Here is a 25,055-nt window from a genome sequence, read left to right on the forward strand (position 1 = left end):
ATAGGAAACAATATTTTTCGTGTTGTTATTTCCTATGAGTTGTGATTTAAGAAGTTTTAAACAGAAAAAGACGGAATAAGCCATGTGAATCCGTGAAGCTCGCGCGCTCGCTGAAATAATTTCCCGGCATGCCTTACGATTCGCTGTCCCATTTCGCGCGCAGGTGACGGCGTTCGGCGGTTGGTTTGGTCTTCTGCGTCGCACAACGCGTTCTTCGAAGTCACACGATATCAGGTAGGAAGGTGTTTCGAGTGAGTAGTTTACGACTGTGAAAGGCTTCACTGCTTCCATATTTAGTTATCACCGTTTTGCAAAGTTGTCCTTTGTTCTAGGTTTGAAACAACGTGTAGCACGTGAGCGTGTTCTCGACGATTCTTCGGCGCAAATGGAAGACTGTGCTAAGAACCTGATGGCACCAAGCGTAAGGTGAATATTATAGTTAGAAAGGTGTGTTTCCAAATCTGTTTGACCATCTTTTAGTACCCGTTGGTGCTTTTGCGCTCACCTCAAGGTAAGAACGTCGCACCTTTCGCTATCATCTGAGCGGGAGGCATGCTGGTTTTTCAAGGACTCCGTCGTTGATCGCTCAAGATACTTGCGATATTGCAGCACCCATCACTTTGTACTTGGTCGAGTTCAGACGCCTGTAAACAGGATGCGCCGTGTGTTATAGAATCGCCTTTCTGTGCATGCTACACGAGAAATTGGCTTGAGGAGACATCGTTTCGAGTTTGTTGATCGGGTGCGCGCCTTTTTCTCCCCTCCGATGTCGGTGACCTAGGTAAGGATTAGGGTAGGAGGCGCGCTCGTTACCAACGAAGGAACAAATGCGCGGTGTTGTAAAACCGTGGCTTCCCTCAACCGTAAGTATTTGGATGGGTTGTCTCTTGGCTCTCTCTCGCAAACTTAGTGCAGGCATGAAACGCTCTAGGGAAATTGAACAGACTTGATCGTAGCTCAACTACTCAACCTCTCATATTTTTCGGCGTGTCGTGTTGGCGAATGTTGAAGGTTTGTAGAAGAGGCAAGGGCGGCGCTGCTGCAGATGTTTTAATAGTTGGACGGAAGGGTCGTTTAAAACAATAGATGCAGTTTCAGGTGGCTTGCCAGCTCACATTAATTTCATGTGGCTCATCCTCCGAGATCGGCGTCTGGTATCCGCGCGAGCGACATTATCTTCGAAGATAGAGATACCGCGCAAAACAGAAATATCCGAAAGACCCTCCGCATTTATCTTCGCTCCGTTTTGTGCTTGTGTCTCGAAAGTAACGAGTTACTTTTATGAGTATTTAATATTCTCGACAAGTACTTTGGAAGGCCGAGTATTTAGTGTCTATACTAAGCTACTTTTTGTCTGGTACTCAGTAGCGTCCGACGTCGCAGTATATTTCTTCCTTTGGACTATTCGCAAAGCGCCGCTGAATCGAAGGGTGCTGTCGTCTGCTATCTTTGGATGACATGTCACAGTTCTGCGTCCTGTACAAGAAGCCTTTGCCAGACGTCGAGCGGCATTTTCGAAACTGCTGATGGGCAGTGGAAAGAGGAACAGGAAGCCCGTTATCTTTTGAGGAGTCGTTTTCAAGCGCAGTTTCCGTTATCAAGAATTTGGGCTGCGACTGCCGGCTGCGATTATGGCGAACCTGAAGCCAATTATCGTTTGAGGATTTTCTGTTTCGGAGAATTCCGATTGGTATCGGCGATAACGTGATGGTAAGGGGAGATGCGTATGGCGGGATCCAGTTCGTTGTATCCTCGAGGGAAGAACAATCGTGGTTTTGCGTCGCACGTTTGAGTGGTCGGTCCGGGGATCGGAACATGAGACTTCTGTGACATGTAGCACCTTCCTCTGGAATGCGATTGACTTGCTGAGCGTTACTCCGCGTAAATATGGCGTCGGGAATAATTGAACTGTCACAAGCAACATAATTGATGTCTGTATCAGGCGCTATACACGAAATATTTCAAGAGGGGTGTTGTGCTCTGCCATTTAGGACGCATGAATGGACCATTTCTGAGTAAGCGCATGCGCAGCCATCTGCGGACGGCCGCCATGTTAGTTTGCGCGGAAGTCGTTTCCTTCAAGGTTACGTGGACGCTCTGCTTGAGGAAGAGACGTGGCGATGCCTTGTGGCTCGAAATAACTGAGACGCGCTTCCACTCTCTCTGTGTGTGTCTTTTGTTACGTGTAACGCGATACTTTGGGTAGTTGGTACATCGCTGAAAAGTTTTTGCGGCGCAAGAACGTCACAAAGGTATGGGAGAGGACACACACCACGGCGCCGAACTTTCAACTGATTTAATGAAAGGAAATATACCAACTCGTCCTCTTGTGGGACACATGGCAAGTTATAAAACTAGAAATTGCAGATAAGCAATTTCTTCCTCTGTAAGCAGGGGCGGATCCAGGATATTTCAGAGGGTGTACAGACATGGGAGCACGATAGATACGCGGTCTAGGGTCGATTAAACACTACGTGAATACAGAAACTCAGGTGGAAGTCAGAATATCCGGACCCCCTCTTCCCCCTCTAGATCCGCCCCTGGCTGTAAGGGCAATGGAGTTATCTCGTTTATCAGACCCCGTGTAGAAGATACGAAACGTTTCTAGTATCTCCCTCTTGGTACGTTCCTTGTAGATCCGAATATCGAGTCGATGTCTGCTCAGATTTCGATTTTTTTTTTTTGGGGGGGGGGTGTTGATAGTTGGGGCAGTTGGTAACGTGACACTGTAGATCGTGTTGTCTTCCTCTATGTGTGTCCCTGTCTTTTTTGCTGCATAATATCTACAGTGCCAGAGGCAGATACTAGGAACGTTTCATATCTTCTACACGGGTTCTGATAAGTGAGTTAGCTCCCCCTCCATTGCCTGTACAGTGGAAGAGATTGCTTATCAGCAATTTCTAGGTCTCTAACTTTCCATGTGGCCCACAAGAGGGCAAGTTGGTACATGTAGAGTGTGTGCGCAGATAAATCTAGCCTGCACTTATCTTGCTGTCTACTAAACTGACGAACTTCCGGTGACGCATTTACGCGTGCGAAATCTACAGAAAAATCGCGGAAGCCATACTCAGCTTAAAAAATTACGGAAACGTCGGCCTCCGTTCTTCAAAATAGGGCAACATGGCTGACGCAGTAGAGTTGTGTTCAAGTACCGCTAGGGGAGCTATCGGTGCAGAAATCGAAACTATGTCCCACAGGGATGCTCAACGGTAGTGCCCCTAGCGGTACCTGTACAACAGCTCTCCTGAGACCGCCATGCACTACAATGCACTGCCATGGCCGCCTTATTCTAATGCAGAGAAGCAGAAGTTTTCGTCGCTCTGTTTATTTTTACGCTGAGTACACGATTTTTCTGTAGATTTCGCACGCGTAAATGCGCCATCGTGCGCCGCTGGCAGTTTGTCAGTTAAGTAGACAACAAGATAAGTGCACCAATGCCGGTTAGGTATATCGGCACACACCCTGTATATATTCTTTCATTAAATCAGTTGGAAGTTTGGGGTCGTGGTGTGTCTCTCTCTCAACCTTTACCGTGTATTCACACGAGCGACATACCCCCAGAGGAAAAGCGTCACAGCTTTCTATTGTCACATGAGCGCGAGCGCTCAACGTCGTGTCTTCACGTACACTGCTAACCGTGGGCACGACCTACTAGATTATAACGACCATGTCAGGCGCACCCCTTCTATGCGCCGCATTTTTGGAAGGTAGCGGTGGCGCTTCTGATCGTCCCAGTTATTGCTTCCTCAACTTCTACAATACTTTGTACTTCAGCTTACCTTAGTATTTCTGTACAAGCGGTGGACGTTCCACAGATGTTTCATTCTGAGGTTGACTATCATCATCATTCTACGCGTTTTCATAGGGGCTATCGCTGTCGTCTGCTACGGTAGTCGTACATACGCTTCTGCGCGTTCAGAATTCAAATTTCCATCGTCCAATCGTGTTGTGCCGATCAGTAGCGCCCCTGGCGGATCGTGCGGACAGGCTCCTCATAGGGTTTTCTGATTGTGACATGGTCGTTATAATCTAGTAGGTCGTGACCGTGGGTAACATCCTGCTACACAGCCTCAAGATATTCCGTAGCAGACGACAGGAAAACACGCTGACGGTGTCGTCTGCTAAGTGTCGTCTGCTAAATACGCAGTACGCCACTCCCGATATTCCGCACCGTGTGAATGCTCAACATAGCACGGGACGGAACTTCGGCTCTGTGAGAAGTGTTTTTGCTTTTTCTTCCACGTAGAATATTCCGTGAGGATGTCGCTCGTGTGAATACACGGTTATGTTCTTGTGCCACAAAGCTTTTCAGTCATAGCTGTGTCCAACTTCAGAAGGAAAGAAATCGAGTCCGTCAGATCAAAATAATGCTGCGCCATGGATAGGATGGCTGGACACAGTTGTCACGGGCCCAGATAACGTAATCCATCATACTCACTCTGCGTCCGTATCGGCTGTGGAGACTGGCCGAACGACACTACGCTACGGCAGAAAGTGCGCTCCACCACTGATGGCACATGGTGACGCTACAGTATTTCTCCTGGCAGTGCCGTGTATGTCAAAGGGAGTCTTGCAATTAGGAAGAGCCTAAAAAAAGAGGCTCGACCTGTCAATCAAACTTAGGCGCATTTCATTGGTTACCGTTTTCCATGGGAGCTGCCATGACACCAGATTTTCTCCAAGATGGAGGATGGTGCTTGGAACGATGAAGCGGAGATTTCGTGACGAAAAATTTCCACAGACTACTTTAATTTCATGCTGTGAGTATATATCCTCATGTACGCATCTGCAGAATCAGCTTCAACTTTGGCTCCGCCATCATCATTTACGCGAAAATGGGATATTTCGTCGCTAACGTTAGGCCTAGTTAAGACCGTGATACCAAGAAAATAGCAAGAGGGACTACTCTTATACGTAGGAGTTTGCATTATATAAAATCATTTTATTTAGACATACATCTTTGCTAATTTTTGATTCGATCTACTTACATTACGTGATTTAAAACTTAAAATCGCCAGTCGTCTGCTACGAAGAAGCGGTTGTACCGCTCTCCTGGCCAATCACTTCTGCCAGCAACCGTTTCTGCAATTCTGAGCCTTCCCAACATGCCTCTCTCCATGCAGATCGCAGAATCCGTCGTTTTGGTCTGTCACCAGTGATATCCGAATCAATCGAGTTTCTCCTAAATGGTGGCACCCAGTAAATAAGGGTGAGGTATAAGTACTGGATGGATGTAATAATAGACAACTGTATTTCGACCTGTGATTGGCTTGATACCTCAAAAAGTGGGTGGAGCCTCAGGTATAGGCAGGTCCCATTAATGGTCAGACTCCCTTTGGCATACACGGCACTGTCACCTGGCACGCAATGGCTGGTCGGTCAGAAACTAGCTCTGTATGCTGGGAACCGGTAGTCGTCCATGAGCTGTGGAGAGGATTCCCGGTGCGACTACTATGTATTATTCCGAGGAGGAAAAAAAAACGTATCTGTCGCTCCCCGATTTGCTGCCTATGGGATCTAAAGACCGGTTCCAGAAGACCTTGTGAAACCGTTTGGTGGAACGCGCTTTATCTGTGGGTGTTTTGTCTGTCCCTCCATCTTCTGTGCCTATCTGTTTATAGCGCAGTAAAACCCGTGTCGAGGTTTTATTGTGCTATGGAACTCCACCAGCAAGCCGCGATTCTTTCAGTTCCCTCTCGTTTTCGTCTACTATGCGTGATTACCAGCTTGCCTGTCACACTTTCCCTCCCTTATCTCAATCTCGATATCTTATCTCACCTCCCATCTCCCTTATCTGTTGTGCCGGTTGGTACGTGCTCCCAAAGTGCGTGTTCAGGGGGTTCAGGTTCAGGGGTTCGAGAAGATAAGCGATGCTGTTAAATGCAAGCTCGGGAAGACGACGTCAGCCACTTGGAAGGATTATCGCGATGAACCTTTTCACATTCGCGTCGTATCCAAACGTTGCGCGCGCGCGCCAAAACAAACCCATGTGAGTATAGCATAGTGAATAAACACCGGTCTTGGAGTGGGGCCGACGAGGCCGCAAGGTGCCCAGAGCAGTTTATACAGGGTGTCCATTCCAGCCTAACGTGCACCGGGGTCTAAAAAATACGGTGCGTCATAGGCGAACGTGCGGAATCGCCTGTTCTAATATCCGGATGTTTTTTTTCACGGTGACCGATTAATTGATTAGGCCCAGTGAATTAACTTTTTAATTAGTCGTCCTAGGGTTGGGATGTGAATTCCAAAGTTGTAGAGCGTGTCGAGACATACTCATCGCAAATGTTTCCTACAGCGTACGGCTTGCGTGTGTTTTCCCTGGCCCCGCGAAACCCGAAAGTGTACCACGTGACATGAGGCGAGCGCAACAACGCGCCCGCCTCGATTTCGGAGCGATTTCAGAGACAATCCTTATCTGCAGTGGAGCGACCTTCAGGTGAGCTCTGACCTGAAGGTCACTTCTCGGCTGATAACAAATGCACGCTTGAGAGCTCTGAAATGGAGGCGCGCGCGTGGTGACTGCCTCTTTCTTCCTCCCTAGAGTCACTAAATAGGGGTACAGAGTATCGCATTCCTTTTCCGCGCCAGAGCCGACGTTCGGTGTCCTTCATTGGTCCCACCGTGTCACATGGTTTGTCCTTCCAAGAATGCGCCGTTCATGTTGAGTCCTCTCCATCCAAAACCGGTTTCCGCGGTTGCGAGCTGGGTCGACAGCGCGCAGTTCTCCGGCGGAGAAGGTGGGGTTGGCGTCCCATTGCTAGGCGACGCAGCCGCGCAGGACCCAATATGGTGGTCTCACTGGCGTGGCTCAGTGTCGCTACTCTGCTCCGTATTTGGTGACTCTATTCCTCCCCATCGGAACGGTTCTGGATGAGCGACATAGATAACTTTTTTCTGTTTTTTTTTTAGACTATGCTCACGTCGCCTCTGAACACTGCCTCTCAAAAGACGTATTTCTTTTTTAAGACTTGCTTTACTCGTTGGCGTCATTAGTGGTGCAGAGGACACGAGCGATACTGCAGCTATGATGTAGGTTCGACGAAGTTTGCCTTTGGGGATATGGTTGACATAACAATTCGCACAGTAGCAGAGCCATTTAGAGGGAGAGTTCGGCCATTCTCTTTTGCCGCCTCGTAGGTGGAGCATGTTTTGACGTCAGAGTAGTTGTTGCACCGCCCAAAAAGCCGGAATCCAAGCGGAATCCGCTTATCAGCCTTCTGGTGCGCGCCATTTTGATGGTGTCCTCCAGCTTTGTGGTCGCACTGAATGTAATCCACGGGAATAACCAGAAGGGCTTTCGAAGGACGATGTACGCACGTGTCTTCCCTCCTTCCATGGTAAATAACGATCACCATCAATATGACGTCGCCGACCGGCTGACAACGGGACAATCGAGCGCGGCAAGGGAGTTCGTTTAGCCGTGACGTCGCATGACGCGCTTCAAGTTGGGCTCCTCCTAATGGCCAAGCTCTCTCTATAAACGGCCCTGCACAGTAGAAGAACTTCGCAGCACCAGGTGAGCTGGTGTGAACGTTTGTGCTCAGTCTCTGGATGGTCAGGGCCTACACGACGGCTGCAGACTTGGAGGCGCTTCCCTGCTGTTGTCGCGTTCTGACTAACTGTAACGTTAACGATGCCGCACCGCAAAGTTTTTCACGTCCGAGAACGTCGTTTTTTTTGTTTGTTTTCTTTTTCGGAAAGGTCCCCAGATTTTGGGACACGAGGGTAATGTTGCAATCTTATCTTCTGCGTGGTTCTGACGCGGAAATATGAGGTCCATTCGATTAGACTTGCACTCCCTGAACCAGTTCCGGGCGGTGCAGGGGTAGTTCTGAACTAGCGCTGCACTAGGCCAGCTCCAGTTCGACGGTGCAACACTAGTGCCGCAGCGAAACGAATATCGAAGTGCAGCGCTAGTGCAGGCCTTCCGCTCTCCGCGAGTCCTAACACCGCTACGGATTGTAAGAAAGCGTGTGACATTTCAATCACATGTGCATTGCTGCTTTTTAATTTCGGACACAATGAACTGTTCAACAATTGTGCAAACAGCCATGGAACTTGTGGATTCTGACAGCGAGGACGAAGAATTCGACGACCTGGTAACCGTGACAGCCTTGAATCTTCTGCGAACTGACAGGAACCGTGTACCAATGTACACCGAAGCTGTAGTGAATCGTTATTTCGAGTTCAAGTTCAAACGTCTCTTCCGGCTTTCTCGGGATACGTTCGAGAACTATTATTATACATATTTATATATAAGAAATTATTAAATTATATAAAACTATTATTTGCCTTGTGTCGCCTGCTGCCACTGCCGCCATTACTCTACACTACCGTTGAACTGAGCCCTGTGGGAGTGCAGAGTTTCCTTACACTAGGGCTACACTTGGCGTGCACTGGTTTGAGGCGAACGAGACGGTGCAGGGGACGCTCGGGCTGCACTGGCGAAACGAACGGGCGAGTGCAGCACCACCGGAACTGGTTCAGGCAGTGCAGGCCTAATCGAACGTACCCTATGGAATTAGGAACTGTTTAATGACTAGGGCTGTTCGAATATCTGCATTCCTTTGTTCTTAGCTACCTCACAGGCGTCCTAATAGCGTACGCATGTTTCCTTGCGCTGTTCCGGCGAGCCGGCTGTGCTTCAAAGGTAGATGACTTTGATGCATGCGCCGGAGCACAGTGCATCGCTTTACCCTTTCGAGGGATGTCGTCGACGTCGTAACGTCTAGCTCTGCGTTTACACGGATGAATATGTCGAGTGACCGCTATCGCGTATTCACACGAGCGATATAACCCCCAAGCAGAAAATGCGAAAAGCATCATATCTTTCTGCTGTCACGTGAGCGCGAGCGCTCAACGTCGTGCCTTCACGTGCACTGCTAACCGTGGGGAATATCCTGCTACACAGCCTCAAGATATTCGGTAGCAGACGACAGGAAAACATGCTGACGGGGTCGTCTGCTAAGTATCGTCTGCTAATGTCGTCTGCTAAATGCGAAGTACGCCACTCCCGATATTCCGCATCGTGTGACCGCTCAACATAACACTGGACGGAACTTCTGCTCTGTGAGCAGTGTTTTCGCTTTTTCTTCCACTAGAATATTCCGTGAGGATGTCGCTCGTGTGAATACACGGTTAAGGTCGCCTGGCGACGCTTTACAACGACTCACTGTCTACTACGGTGCCATAGAGCTCTGCAGGATTGTCCTCGACTGAAGCGCCAATCTCATCTTTCAACTGGAACATTGAAATTTGCGCGCAACTTTGTAATCGCGTGGATTATTTTACTCCTAAAGTACCTTCGCAGCCTTTTGGCACGCCATAATTTTGAAAACCAGACAGCAGTCTGTATTCCCTTTGGACGCACTGCGCTATTCTTCTTTATCGGCAGTCCCGCACTGCACGTGCAGCATGGCCACACAAATAGGCTTACACATCTTACGTCACGTGTACTCCGATTGTTACTTCTTCCTCCGTCTCTGGCCGTCATCCCACCTGATATTACGTTGCTGATATCTGATTGACAGCAATGCAGTGTCGGAATCGGAGGGCTCTTAAGGCTAAACCACATAGAGCGATTATTCAGAGCGACCGTCGCGACGAGGTGGTTTGTCGCGTCCCAAACCACGCGGCGCGACGACAAAGCGATGTCGCGCACGCGGCACCCAGCCGTGCGAGTCGTATGCCTACTAGCTGGACATTGATAAAAACAGCACAAAACAATTAATTATGATGACATGTGGCGCAACCCGCATTATTAAAGCGCACCTTATAGGTGGCGTGCATATTACGCCACACCATAGCTTTACCCGTGGTTTTTTCCCTCTTTCTGCCTATACGCGTGCTTCTTTTCACTCTTTCTGGTGAACCGGAACTGCGGTACCCGCAGTTACCCGCACATCGTCACAATTTGCGGGTAGGAATACGCGATCGTTGCGGGTACCGGGTAAAATGCGGGTGTACCCGCAATGCGACAGCAGGTAATGCGGGTATGCCCGTATTACCCGCACTCCATGGCCAACAAATCCCTCTCTGTCACACGTGATCTCTGTCTGTGATCCCTCTCTGTCACACGCGAGCTCAGCAGTGCTCTATGTCGTTGGCTGTATAAATCCATGTGCCAGACTGCAGCAGGCAAGTGCTGGCGGGCGAGTTCGATTATTAATGCAGACATATATGGCTCTCTGTTGAATTGCAGTTTTGTCGGCATACGATTGGAGCCGTCCGTGACACGTAGCCAACACTCAGAATTTCCATTGTTTTAAAATAGAAACAGCGGTAAACTGGACGAGGAACACTTCCCCCTGCGAGTCTCAATGCGTGTATGCGGGTATACAGACAGCACTGCGGGTGCGGGTCACACACGCGCGGGTACTGTGCGGGTGCCGGTCCAAGTTTGCTTACCCGCACTCACCTCTAGCTATGCGATCCCACCTTTGCGGAAGAACCGCGTTCGTGACGTCACTGGCGATATGCTTGATTGGTGCGCTGCGCTCTGGTGTCTTTCTCGTGTCGCGTCGACACAAATGACAGGGACCTGCCGGCCACTATTTTCTATTCGGAGAATTCGGTTCTTTTCTTCTGCTACTCTTCGCTTATGCTAGGAGTCAACTGTGTAGCTAGTTCTAAAGGCAAGCTTTCTCATGCCTAGGTGAGAAGATCTTGAAACAGATACTTGCAGCAGCCACGGGAAACAATGACGCACTTCACACGTAAGTATTATCACTGTGTTGTTTTCTTGCTGAGTAACGTATGCCTTCTAGGCAGGCTTTTATGTGAGGGGCATTGCGCGCCCTGGGCTGACTTCGTAAGGAACTGTGCCCACATAGACTCTCCGGCAAGCCCAGGGAAAACGCCTGGACAGCGCAGTCGGTTCTGGGACTTCAACCCGGGTCCCTTTCCAGTCCGGGCGATGAAGCTGAGAGGTGACCAGGTTCGAATCCCGGCACAGGCTGTGCTGTCTGGATGGTGAACTAGGTCTGGTTAATTTCCAGCTAATTACCGCGAGCGATTAAAAAAACAAAAAACGAAGCGTGTGGCTGCACAAGCGGCCAATGAGGAGTCGTTTCCACTGTTACGGCCGCTGAAAGCTTTGCTCTGATTGTCGGGACCTATAATGACTATGTCACATCGATTACGGAGTTGGTCTTGCTTGGTCTACACTCTTAAGAAAAAAATAGAGAGTAATTTTACTCCTTTTGGGGACTAAATGCATTGCCACAAAAAAATAGTCCCTTTCGGGAGTAAATGCACGGGAGTAAATGAATGTCACAGAGTGGAGACTGCATTTCACGCGCTGTTGTAAGAGTCCCAGGTACATAATTCGTGTGCATGCATGAAAATACTTTGAAGCAAACCGTCAACCGTGATATATCGAGTGATACAAAACCTTGCGCCATACATAGGGCACAATTTCCGAAGAAAGAAGCGCTAACTGTTTCTTACTCTGTGTGGCTGGAAAATTGCTACGTTTGCTGAGTTACGCAGCATTATGCCAGCAAATTGAACATAGGGCACATATTTACGTAGACTGTCGCATTCAGGAGACCATTCGCGAAGTTCAGTGACAATTTGCAGTCCTGGGGAGTAAATGTCGGATTAGGGGACTAAAATGGGGAGTAGAAGCTGCAGTTACTCCCCGTTTTACTCCTTTCTTTCTTAGAGTGTAGATGCCATTGGATGAAAGCCCACTCGACGCTCAAAAAGCGGCTAAGAACTTTATGATTCGCAAAGGTACGGAAACGATTTCCTTCACAGAATAAATGTGTGTGTGTGTGGGGGGGGGGGGGTACCTGTACACTTTCTAAACCTGTCTAGGATAGGAGGTTACTTTGGACGCAACGTGTGTAGTTTATAGTCTCACAGCGTTTCTACTTTGTCGCTGCATTATGCGTGTTAGTGTGTGAACTTAACAATAATTACGGCGCTCGCAATGAGTGCATGTGTACGGCTCAACCGGCCCTGCGAACATAGTCTACAGCGCTACGCAAGTGCAGAATTTGTAATGAAACTAAAATGAATAAAAACGCTTCGGGAGTGTACGTTCGATGGCGTAATATGCAACAGACAACGAAAAACGAAAAGGTTCATTTCATTTTCGGTATATCGTGAAAATTCGATAGTGCTAAGGCTCGGGTGTATGCAGTTTTAATTTTTTTTCGCAGTGTACGCCTTTTAAGTGAGGGATTCCCTGACAGCTCAAGCACATTAAAAGCAAATAAATAAAATAAATAAATAAATGTTAAATTTGTCTTAGTCTGCAGGAGCAAATGCGGAACCTGAAGGATTTTAGACACGATTCTTGTCCGCATGTTACGTCTTTAACGAAAATGTGGAGGCTGCCATACCAGTGGTCTTTTTTTAAGTGTTATAGAAATGGAGAAATCTTGGAAAGACCCGCATTTACACGTGTTTGTAAGTCAAACGTGGCCATGCCAGTATTGGACAGCTGTTTCGGCCTTCTTGGGCCTCATCAGCAGTACACAGGCAGGCAACGTTTGAGTGGACGGCGTCAGAAGGTCACGTGGTACGTGATGCCTCCCGTCAGGGTGTCCTAAGACACCATTTACAGCATTTACACGAGGTCCGTAACGGGAGGTCAACTTTGGTCAGTCAGGTTCTATTCCTGTGAAGCAGGCACTAGAGTCACTAGCAGGCACTATTGAGGGATTAAAATACCAAGGCCGCAATACAAAAACCGCGTTTGAGGCCATGCGGGATGGCAGAGGAAAAAAAGCACTTTGAGGGGAGACAGATACAAAAGGAACAGGGTTCGGAGGGAAGCCCATTTACTGCTTTGGGAACAAATCTGGCTACTCTTGACACCAGTGGGCAGGCTTGCACGGATGTTGCTGAAATTCTTCGGTGCCATACCATCCTCTGTAGCTTTGCCAGCGCCTCACGGACGAGCCGCGTTGAGAACGGTATCACGTGTCCAAAGTACCGCCGCAGTTACCGAAGACGTCACCGAGGAATTTTCTCAACATTCGTGCAAGCGTCGGCGATGAAACGAGAAAACGTGAGAAAAAAGGTTCGTATTTGGTTTCACGTCTATCTTTTTCTTTTCTTTTTTTTCCCCATAGTTTACGTACTAACATTCATGAGCGTACTCTGCGGTTCAGTATTTTCTTCCGTGCCTTCTAGTCATACCTGGGTAAATTACTTCTAAAATGTAATTAAATTACATTACTCATTGCTCCAGCTAGAATGTAATTAAATTACATTACTCGTTACTGCAATTGAAATGTAATGAAATTACGTTACAATTACTACTAAAAAGTAATGACATTACAAAGTCACTACTGCGAGCTTAATCGGTAACGATGTTGAGAATGTGGAAATTCATTGTGGGCGTTGGAATTCTTTTCACTCGCCAGTTGCCAACCCTGTTTCTGCCAAGTGCTAACACAGAACGCGGACTCGATTCTTTTGTAAAAAAGTAATGAGTAATGTCATTAACATTACTGCTCAAATCTAATTAAATTACGTGACAAATTACATAATGTCAAAAGTAATGCATTACATTACAAATTACCAGAAAAAGTAATTCATTACTGTAATTTCGTTACAGTAATGCCATTATTACCCATGTATGCTTCTTGTACGCTTACACTCTGTCTTTGCCACTGAAATTACGGCTGTGCTCTGGCAACCATGTGTGCGCGAAGGTCTTGTTTGAAGACCTAAGGCCGTAACAATGACCGTCTATAGGATAGGATATTAATCTCGTTAAAGGGCTCCGTGATAAGTTCCATAGAACGTGCTCCACCTGCGTGACATCTTTAGTGCAGCGGAAATTGCTGTCAGAGCGTACTATTTGCGATATACGCCGTATCTCGAGCCCCAGTCTTGGATGACGCCGTCGAGCAAGTTCATATCGGAGTGCACGTGTCCGCCGCGCTAAGCCCAACACCCGCTACTTTCGCCCATGTGGAATTGTTCACAAGTTTCGCCTGGATAATGCAGTTTGCGAAGTCCGCGTCGAAGCCAATGACGACCGCCATGCAAAGCCTAACATATGACATCCCGGCCACACTTTACATACTTTCCTTTCCTAACGCAATATGACGACGGTTGATGAAATTTGGTGAGCTTTGCGTCGTATGCACATTTCGTGTACGGGCCATTGTCAAAGGAGCAACGAAATCGTGACTCATTTGTGAAGCTGTCCATCGGGGGCCACCATGGGAAATATTTTAAGTTTTTATATTTTCATTCAATTTTTCAGTATTTTACATTCAATTCAGCCACGGATTCGGGATAGAACTAGTGGATCACTGGAATCGTACAACTCAGGAAAAAGGTGCTGACGCCAAGCCTAGACCCTCCTGATTTCCCTACAGGAATGCTACTGTTACATCACGCCAGCATCTCTAGCTAGCAACATCCGGAAATTAGGAGGGTCAAGAGGTAGAGCCCTGCACCATCCGCGGATAGAAGCGGATATTTCGCAAGGTACTTGCGGATTCGGATAAAAATTCAGCACCTTCTGCGGTGTGCGGTTCGGATGCGGATGGCTCGAGGTCGGATGCGGATGCGAAAGCAGCGGATTGGTAGCAGATCGGATGCGGATGTACCGCGTGCTGTAATTTTTCCACCAGCAATTTATTTGATGTGTGATAGGCGTATGCCGGCACAGTTCCCCTGAAGTCGGCCCATGGACGCAGCTATCCTCCCCCCGAGCGGATTCCGCTCGGTCTTCCACTTCACCCTCTCCTCTCCACCACCTTTCCCTTTCCGAGAAACATGCCGCCTATTCAGGCAGGCAGACCTCTCGGTTCCTCCCAACGACACTCCTCCTCCTCGGTGCCGGAAACGGTCTCACGGGATCGGCGCGGCATCGCGACGATCGTAGCGGCCGATCTCGCACTGCGCGGACTATAACTATATACTATTTATGCCTCAATAAAAAAAAAAACGTTATCGCATAGATAGTTGTGTGTATAGTGGGCTAAGATGAAGATCAGTTCCGTACGAGATCAGTTCCAAATTGGCACCTGCCCAGTAAAGATCTTTTGTTTTACACACTCGGTCTTTGCTAACTATTACAAGGTGTACTATGATAGTTATGGATATGTGCAACATGCACAGAAGAAACAGCCATATGTGGCGTGATGAGCATTGACATGAGGCTCTTCTTTTACTTACCTTCTCCAGTCTGCGTTGTTTGCTGCTGGCTTTTATGTTTTTCTGGGATTTCTTTTTGTTTTTTGATCCGGAGTATTCGCGTCTCAGAACGGAAACACGACGAGAGTTGCTTCTCTTAAAGGAACAGTGAGGCGACATTTAACATTGCTCGGAACCCTGTCTGATCAGTCGAGCTGTCCATCAGAAGCCACCATGCAAAATATTTTTTGCTATTGTCACTACACAATCAAATTTACAGAAACAGTCCGAGAAAGCAAACGCTGACACGATGCTCGCGCGGCGTGCTTTTCTTCTACGTTGTTTTCTTATCAGCTGATGTTGTTGCGGAAAAAAAAACATCAAACATCACGCGCTGCTTATACCTGCTTCAACCGTACCGGTCTGTGTTACGGGTCACCTGCCAGGGGAATATTCCACCTCACGACAATCTCTCATTCTCCGATACGCTCTTCTCAAGAGGAGGATTTTTTGAAGATGTGCGGAACAGAGGCCCGTTGTTTGTTGAACACACTGCAGCCAAAACCAAAAACCTGACCTCATTGTTGTTTTATGAAGCTACTAGTGTGCTACTACTAGCGTGCTGCTAGGTAAACAGACCACATTGCTGGATACCATGCCAGACAATCATGACTGGCCACTCGTCTTTGACAAGAGGCGTCACTTTTGGTGTGCCTTCATTGGTGCTTCATATTCACAATTTCGGCATCGCTACGGAGAACCGGGACAAAAATATAGCCCAGGAAGTTGCGGCAGAAACAAAGGGAGTGGGGCCGCTTGCTCAACAAAAGACGTGTCGCGCGACGCGGAAGTCATGCAAGTTGTATTCCATATGGTTAGGCCGTGATTGAGCCGAGCAAGGACAGGTTTGACGTCAGGGCGAGTCTCGATCTCGGGATGGCAAAAGCTAAAAGAATGACGGGACAACCCCGTTACATATGATCCTTGTTATGGCAGCCGTGGCTCTCCGGTGAATGAGTTTTGTTGAGCGCCTAAACACTGGCCATGTGTATTGTACTCAGCCATAAAACCTGTCCTGGAACACACTAAAAGGGGGCGCTGAAGACTGGGAGGTGGCAGAGCCGTATATTAAAAGGGAGTCTGGCCATTAATGGGTCATGCCTATACCTGAAGCTCCACCCACTTTTTCAGCTTTCCGACCAATGAAGTCTTGAAATATGGGGCGCTATCAATCAGCCTATCCTCAGTATTTGCCCCCCTATCCAACATGGGCAGCGCCATTTTGGGTGGCAAGTGGATTGGATGGGATTGAAATGGATACCTCTCGCAATCTGCAAAAGTAGTGGATTTTTGGTGCAAATTTGATAAGCGCCACCTAGGGAGCGTAAGACACGTCGGGAATTGTCGTCTGCTTCCGTCGTTGTACCGCTGCCGTGAGAACCACCTGCTGGGACACATTCTGTTGTCGGTATGATTTTTAAACAAATCTACATGAATAGTTGGAATATAAGAGGCAAGAATGTTTATATCCATGAAATCCAGCTGTTAAAAATAAGCTTGTACAGCACAGCGCCGTTTTTGTTATGATTTCGTTGTGATCGCCGTGTTCACTAGGCCTAACACCGGCGACAAAACGTATTATTTTCAGTTAGATATCGATGGATGAGCATAAGTTGAAACTGATTTCCGAGGAATTTATATTAGGATGTACATTTGCAGCGTAAAGTCAGGTTAGTCTGTGAAAATTTTTGGTCACGAAATCCCCGCTTCACTGTGTTTGTTTTCGTCGCCATTTTGGGTGGCAGTATGGTGCCATGGCGACACCCTTGGTAAAAAGCAAGCAAATCAGAGGAGCGAAACTGTGATTGACAGGTCGAGCCTCTTTTTGTGACTCCTCCCAATGGCCAGACTCCCTTTTAATATACGGCTCTGGGAGGTGGTGGGTTCGAATCCAACCACAGGCTGTGCTGTCTGAGGTTTTCCTGGGGTTTTCCGAATACTTTCCAGACGAGCGTCGGCACAGTTCCCCCTGAAATCGGCCCTGGACACATACTAACTCCTTGCCCCCCACTCCTCCATCTGTCCATGTCTGTACGCCGCTCATCACCACAGCTTCCTCCCGGCGCTAACACTGAATAAGAAATTAAAAAAAAAAAAAGCGGGAGAATTCTCAATACATGAGCACCAGTCCTCCTGTTGATTTCTTTCAGTAGGTACAGAAGGGAAAAGATTCCAAAAGCTGGGACACATAATGCACAAAAAGAGTAATTCCAGTGTAACATAATAGAGAAAACAATTTACTATACACGTATCATCTGGTTTGTAGCTCTCCTAATTCCGCCTTGCACTGATTTTGTTCCGTATGGGATACGAAATGTCTGTTAAATTGTTGTCTGTGTCAAGTTGGAGTTATTCATTTTGTTTTGTATATCAGTATACGTATATATGTATTTGTATATCAGTATATATCAGTAGGTATGTAGAACATGTTCAGTTCTTGGGGAAAGCTTGGAGGAATAACAGTAGGGTGAAGCTGCCATTGTTACACTTTAAACGAACGGTAAAGTGAGCGGCAAACCTCTAGAAACCGCCTTGTTTTTTGAAACCGTGTAATTTGGACGCTTCAGATATGTAATAGCTCTGCTGTATATTGAGCACCTTTTCAGCAATTGAATTTCAAAGATTGCTGCGCAAAGCAAGCTAGCGGACTCTAGAAGCGCCCCTACCCTGAGGCGACTCGCGCACCATGTATTGAGAACGCAAGCAACTAGGCGATACGTCATGCAAGATTGTGCTTTTCTCACTAGTGCAGTACACATTTTATTGCGATGGTGCACGGTTTGTGTATTCGAGAACATGAGAACACAAACCGGACATTCGTTTAAACCACTTGAATGCGAGGTTTTGCAAACAGCAGCAATTTAGCGATCAGATGTCACAGACACGGAGAGAGAGAGGCTAACAGATGGTGCAGATAGTCTCACGGCAAGGAACTCGCATGTTGCAACAGTTAACGGCTTAAATTGAACCTCTCAAGAGTTGCTGTTGTTCTTCAGAAGCGTATAATGGTATAATGGTATAAAAAGTACAAGTAGCTTTTCTCAATGCGTTACATTGTGCTTCAATATCCCGTAATGTCTGTCTGCCAATTCGGAGCTGAATTCAACATTGTTCTATGCGAACGTTGAGGGTCGCATAGAACAATGTTGAACATAGAACAATGAACAATGGTCACATTGAGGGTCCTTTCAGTCTCTAAACGTGTTCAAAATCAATTAGTGCGAAAAGTATGAAGAACTGAGAGGTGATGATTCTTGTGTGTGATCGCACAACCAAGTTCTACGTGAAGGTACCTTGAGGTATTTCACTTCACAGTTCGTTTAAATGAAACATGCGTATGATGATAACAATATGAGTGAAAAGCAACTGAATGGGTCTTAGATGGCTCATTCTGCATACAGCAGAGCAGCGGCAAAAATGCCCTAGTTGTGAATTGAATAGGTATCCCCGACAAAATAAACATGAACTTTTGTGAAAACAGTGAGACTGGTAGCACTGTATTACCAAGTTATGCGTTACATTATGTTGTGTGCATACGGCTGCTTATATGCAGATGAATCAGTACTGAAAAGTGTACTTTTCTTTTCAGAGAGCGAGATGAATGAACAGTACCAGGCTCATTGGAATCCGTACATTTTTAATGTACAGCCAGGTTACTTTTCATGGTATAACTGCACTCCTGGGTACTGCTACAATCAGGGAGATTCAGGGGTATGGTACCCCACACCGCTGTGTCCATATCCTCCTCCTGACAAGGGAACTGCAGTTACTGGCAAAGACTATGACCTGTGCACCAGCATTTCAGTTGTGGAAAAGGTTGGCCATGAACCTGATGTGGTGCTCAGTGAGAACTGCAATGCCTTCCAATATGCACCTTCTGACAAGGGAACTGCAGTTACTGGCAAAGGCTATGACCTTCACACGAGCGTTCCAGCTCTGGAAAAGGTTTACCGTGAACCTGATGTGGTGCTCAGTAAGAAAAGCAATGCCCTCCATGCTTTAAAACAAGATGCAGGCTCAAGAAGTCCAGAAGCGAAAGACAACTTCACCGTTGTACCCATGGACATATCGCCAAAGCGTAGCCCATCCGTCAAACGCAGTTTGGTGATGACCGGAGATTCATCGGAGGAAAAAATGTGCAAGAAACCTAAACTGGTCTGCATTCCTCTGGAGCCTCCCGAAGTAAGCGACCTGTCTGGCAAACTCACTGAACTAAGACACGTCATCGCAATGCATGGTTGTCGTCGTGACTTGGCAGATCGTTTAGACTATCCGAAGGACCCAAGAAAGCCACCGCTCATAGGGAAACGGCTACCCCGTGTACTGAAGACCGTTAGTTATGATACTGAATGCCGTGTTTCTAAGTCGTTGGTGCTGACGAAGTTGAAACAAGAATGCAGCAGTGTCTTAAGTGATTGTGCATCATCATCCAGCGTGCGCTCAAGTGTGGAAAGATACAGCCAGTCGACTTCTCTACCACATAGTGCAAGGAGTAACCCAGCAGGAGATGCAACACCTTCCCACCACTGCATAGAAAGTGCTTTGGAGTGTTCTAATCTAACCGATAACGCTACTGCTAAGAGTTGTGGTGGCACAACAGGGGTGTCCTCAGACTGTCTTCATGGTGCATATACACCACACAGCACAAAGGTGAACTTCACAGGCATCTTTGACATACAGAGAGATCTGCATGGCTTCGCCTTACAGGGTCCCGTGAGTCTCTTCAGCCGTTTAGAGAATGTAAATGATGCTCTCATTGCCTGCTTCGACGAATTGACTTCTTGATAATGAGCGCTCCAACAAGTCCCCCAGGCATAAAGACGTGCGCAGTACAGGGCAGTACATCCTGTACGAAACTTCGCCTCATAATATGTAAATTCATTGGTTGTGCAAAAGCTTGTTTTACACTGTGAAGCGTTGCCTTTCATTTACTTTCTGGCTGTCAAAACAAGGTAAGTTGAACACAGAGAACGTAGTGTAAACTGAGATTCCTGGGACCTTTCAAAAACAGAACCACCAAATTTACAAGGAAATGAGGTAGGTGCGGTTAGGTGGAGCATCATCAATCAATGGAGCTTCCCATGGTTCCCAAGAGGAGCAATGGGAATAAGCAACAAAGAAACAAAAACTGCAAAAGGCTGTCAAGAGTTTCGAGCTTGGTGTTTACTGATGCTATGCAGAAGGAAAACTGTAGACCACGTGTATAGGTGCTTGTTATTGCCAAGTTTAAAACTTCCAAACTGGAACAGTGGGCATGGCAACAAGGGAACCAAGCGTGATGGACGGTTCTTCTCAAGCAGCTCCGCATAGAATACATGCGCTACCAAAGGCTATCTAGGGGGTAGCTTATAAACGATGAGCGTGAATGCCTATGTCATTTTTTTATCACTGTTTCTGTCTTTGCATTCGTCATTGACTTACCATTTGATTATCATTGCATGTTCTGGCAAAATGATTATTGGATTGGATGCACAGCTTGTTTGCATGAAGGAAACCCAGCTGCAGGTTATGCGTTATAACAATGAGCGAGACCAACAAGAAGTGTTAATATATCCTTGTTGGTAGACAACAGTGGATCCACTGGGAGGTAGCATGCTGTTTCGTCCAGACTGAAATGGAGTACATTCTCGTGAAGGATACATGTGCAGGGATCTTCTTGAAAGTCTCTGTGGCTCGCCACAACCAGCCACCTGTTCACACCCACCGGTGTACTAAAACTCTCAATTATCTCGAGCAATACGCTACAGAAGTTTGTTTCTGCGCAGGATAGTGCGCAATGTTTGGAGAAACCACATGATGAGGTGTCTGTCTACCTAGAAGGCGGCCTCTCACAAACAGCAACGAAGGGTTGAAGGAGTCTGGCAAATTCAACCTTCATGTCGAATTGCTGTCGCTGATCCCTGGCTCTGTGTGCACCCGGTAGTGCTGGATGCACCACATTAACCCCCACTACACAGCACTTGAAGCAGGTGGGTGAATGGCCTTGAGTAAGGCATCCCAGTGAACTTGGGAGGAGGAAAATAGCCCTGACAGGGGGTTGTTGAAGAGGACAAAAGAATGGGGAGAGGCCCTGGTATCATGGACGACTCTATGTACGCCGACTTGACGAGATCGATGGAAAGTGGTGGTGCTTCCTGCTGATAGTGGCCAGCGGCACGCTTCAGTGTGCTGCTGACGAGGTAGGGGCCGTTGTATGATGGTTGAAGAGGATTCCAGACTTTGCAGACTCGAGCAAACATACGTGTAGGAGTGGAGGACTTTGTGCTCGAACGGCTTGACCGGTGACCTGTGTCGAGGCTGAATCTTGTTTGAAGATAGTTGTCTGAAGATAAATTTCAGGCAGTGGCATAGCCCGTGGCATTCGGTGTCCGAGGTCTTCCTGTGGGAAAGGAAGCCCCCTGGAAGTCAGAATGTTCTCATACACGAGCTTAGACAAGGTGAACCTTGGTCAAGCTTAAAGACTAAGTGCTGGCCAAGAAGGATGACTGGAAGGGCCTGTGTCCAAAATGACAGGTGGTGATGCGCCTTTGTGCGGTCTTGAGGTGCTGGTGGAATACGATGGAATGCGTGCACAAGATCCACTTTGGAGAAGAGTCTTGCTCCGCGGAGATGGCTCGGGAAATCTTGACAGTGGGGTGATCAGGTAAGGATCTGGGACGGTGGCAGAATTTAGAGCCACATGGACACCTGTCCCCAGTCGTCTCTGGGACTATGTGAAGTGCTGATGACCGGTTGCTCGAGGAAGGTCTTATATGGCCAGGTGGAGCATGTGGGCAAATTCATCTCGTGCCACTTTCAACTTCTCTGGAGCAAAGCAGTGTGGGTCAACGTGAGTTGGAGGTCCAGTGGTGGTGATATGGTGGATGACGTCATGCTGTACTAAGTGCTTCCAACTCTGAGGTCGTACGGGAAGCGGGAACTCCTGAAGGATGGCCTCGTAGTCTGTCTAGCTGCAGAATGCAGAAGGTTGGTCCAAGCTGGTGTTGAGGTCTGCGCTCCTTGGACAGTCAAGTTCGTGATGGTGGCTATCTGTCTTCTCAAACTGGTGTCGGCTTGGAGTCGGAAATGGGCCAAGAAGTCCGCTCTGATAGTGGCATGCAGTACCTTAGTGATGGCAAAAATCTACTAAAGCTCGCGGGAGAGCCTCAAGTTGAGTGTTACGAGCTTGTCACCGTATATAGAAAGAGGCGTACTGTTGGCTGCCTGGAGGGAGATGGTGGGCTGACACCGCAGGGATGATGGACGCTTGCATACTGGAGCAGCAGTTCATCAGAAAAGGTGAAGAGCACTGGAAATTTTGTCAACAAGGCTGCCCCTCAAAAGTTGCTGACATTGCGGTTTCCTTGCTGAGAACACGGAGGCTGGCACTTGTGAGCTCGGTCGCCAAAGGTTTGGTGGTGCGTGACGTTGTGGTTAGCTAACTTGGGCTGGGGGAGATGGGAAGCGACGGCGATTATGGCGATGAGGTTTGCAGAGCCTTGGACTTGGTGATCAGTGGCCATAGATATTCGAAATCAGCAATGTGGAAGGTCTGGCCACTTCGTCTAGCAAGGCTTGCATTTTCGATGATGGGCGAGGACAGTTTTCAGGCAAGACTCCTGAACAATGAAATGGGTTCTGAGCCATCAAGAGGGTGTGGGGAACGTTCTGGGGTAACGCCCCTGGAGAGAAAGAGCTTCCGACGACTCATTATCTCGAAGGTCGTAGCAGATAATCCCACAATACACAACACTCCTCCCCCCTGAAATATAGTGAGTCGGGTCTTGAGTCTGTCGAGTAGAACTCTTCAGACAGGACTCACGGTTTCCTTGTGAAGGTTCTTGATCTTGTAGAGACACTGTTGGTGCAGATTCTCCATCCGTGGTTTGGGGGTTGGACGGCGCTGTAACTGTAGGCTGCTCGGAACTGAGGTCATCCCAGTCGAGGGCACAAGGATTATAGGTACCCATGCCGGGAGATGACGTAGAAACTGGTGCATCCGGAAGATCAGAAAAGCGCTTCCAAATGTGGTCAACATGACACTTCCACAGAGACCCATCACCCAACAGTACTTCATAGGATACTGGCCCAGTGCATGACCTGACGACGCCCAACCTCCAATGTTATCCTGCATTTGAGAAATTCCTAGTGAAAACAGTATCTCCTGGACTGAAGATTCGGGCCTGACGATTATCCTGATCCAACTGCTCTTGCTTGTACTGCCGCTCAAGATCCAAATTATCAGGGGGCACACAATCTAGTGCAGTTTTGAGCTGCTGCGAAAACGAGTTCGACCGGGCTTCTTCCGGTAGACGGACAGGGAAGAAAAGCCTTGGAGAAAGGGAAGCCTTGTGAGGCTCACATCTATACCCTAGTCCGACAGACGTTTCAGAGCGCTCTTCGTTTCCTGGACCATCCGCTCTGCTTGTCCGTTTGAAGCTAGGTGGGGAGCAATCTGCGCCTGCCGAATGTAGAAAGTCCTGAACTCCTCAGAGGCAAATCCAGGCCTATTGTCAGAGGCTACGACGTGAGGTAGACCATGCATAGCGAACAGGCGCCAGAGCTCCCTCACAGCTATAGATTCTGAAGTGGAGTGAACAATTCGTACTTCCAGCCACTTTGAAAAAGAGTGGACGACCAGTAGGAATGACTTGCCCTTGAAGGAATCCGCAAAATCTACATGGAGACGTGACCAGGGTTTAGTAGCATACTCCCAAGCATGGACTGGAGCTTGAGGTGGGTTGTTCCTTGTTTGCTGACACGTTGAGCCGGTCAACGTTACCCGTTCAATATCGTTGTCCAGATCGGGCCACCACACATAGGTGCGTGCTAGACCCTTCATGCGCACTATACCAGGGTGTGCTGAATGCAACAGTACCAACACTCCTGATCTTAGCTTGGGAGGGATGATCACCCTGTTACCCCATAGTATGCAGCCCCGATACACTGAAAGTTTGGTCCTTCGGTAATGAAAAGGCACAAGTTGGGTGACTGCTCTCCGTCAGGCCACGCGCGCTGTATCCAGCACATAACACGCCAAAGTAAAGGATCCGTCCTCGTTAACTTCGCTAATGTCCACTGCGACTTCTGGTGCTGATTCAATCAGGAAAACATTGAATAATGTCAAATCTGCATTCTCTTGTGCTTGAAGCGGCAGTCGATTGAACACGTCGACGTTACCCATTTGTTTCCCGGATCTGTAAACCAGCTCGTAGGTGTACTGGCCCAGTAGCAGACTCCACCGCAAAATTCGCGGGGACGATACAGCAGGCATTGGGTTACTGTGATGCAATAGTCCCAGAAGTGGTTTGTGGTCCGCATAAATCTTGAAGGGACGGCCATATGGGTATATGTGAAATTTTTTCACTCCTGCGATAGCAGACTGTGCTTCTCTGTCTGTCTGGGCGTAGTCGCGTTCAGCCGAAGACATCGTTTTTCACCCAAAAAGCACTGGAACCTCTGGTCCTGTTTCGTCCACGTGACTTAAGACGAAACCCAGACCATAAACGGGGCATAGCAACCAAGTACTAGCGGCTTGTGTACGTCGTACCCAGTAAACCATTTACGTCCAGTCAATATCTATGTGATATCTCATTCTGGATATTTGTAGGGGATTCGTGAGGATCGAACTTACATCTACAGGACGTTCGTGATATATGCAATTAACCCTCCTTTGTCATCCCAGATATGTCCCCGCAAGGTATTTTCATGGATATCTAGACACAGATTGGACGTCACAAATAGTTCTGACTTACTTTGTTTATTACATATCTGAGATGACGACGACACGCTGATATAAAGTAGTGATTGAATTCCACTGTTGCTTGACGAGCGTTACGCATAGGTAAATACTTTCACTGCTAGCAGCACGCCAACGATAAAAATATATAACGATTTTACTTGTTCCC

The 25,055-nt window shown here is 47.8% G+C and overlaps 2 protein-coding genes across 4 annotated transcripts; one reads left to right on the forward strand and one right to left on the reverse strand.

Moving 5' to 3' along the window:
- The first annotated feature begins 59 nt into the window (after positions 1-59).
- LOC135399532 (uncharacterized) lies at positions 60-20,082 on the forward strand. Of its 3 annotated transcripts, none has more exons than XM_064631276.1 (5): positions 60-234; positions 333-426; positions 10,655-10,715; positions 10,767-10,980; positions 18,758-20,082. In XM_064631276.1, exon 5 carries the CDS (start codon positions 18,766-18,768, stop codon positions 19,951-19,953), a length of 1,188 nt encoding a protein of 395 aa, XP_064487346.1. In that variant the 5' UTR covers positions 60-234; positions 333-426; positions 10,655-10,715; positions 10,767-10,980; positions 18,758-18,765; the 3' UTR covers positions 19,954-20,082. The 3 variants fall into 3 exon arrangements, with proteins under 3 accessions (XP_064487346.1, XP_064487345.1, XP_064487344.1); XM_064631275.1 differs by lacking the exon at positions 10,767-10,980 and adding an exon at positions 12,832-13,033; XM_064631274.1 differs by lacking the exon at positions 10,767-10,980 and having other exon boundaries at positions 62-234.
- A 3,436-nt stretch (positions 20,083-23,518) lies between these two features.
- Positions 23,519-23,989, reverse strand: LOC135400458 (uncharacterized protein K02A2.6-like). Its single transcript, XM_064632290.1, has one exon. It carries the CDS (start codon positions 23,987-23,989, stop codon positions 23,519-23,521), a length of 471 nt encoding a protein of 156 aa, XP_064488360.1.
- Positions 23,990-25,055: the final 1,066 nt, after the last annotated feature.

The sequence above is a fragment of the Ornithodoros turicata genome, chromosome 7 (genome assembly GCF_037126465.1).
Source record: "Ornithodoros turicata isolate Travis chromosome 7, ASM3712646v1, whole genome shotgun sequence".
NCBI classification, from domain to species: domain Eukaryota; kingdom Metazoa; phylum Arthropoda; class Arachnida; order Ixodida; family Argasidae; genus Ornithodoros; species Ornithodoros turicata.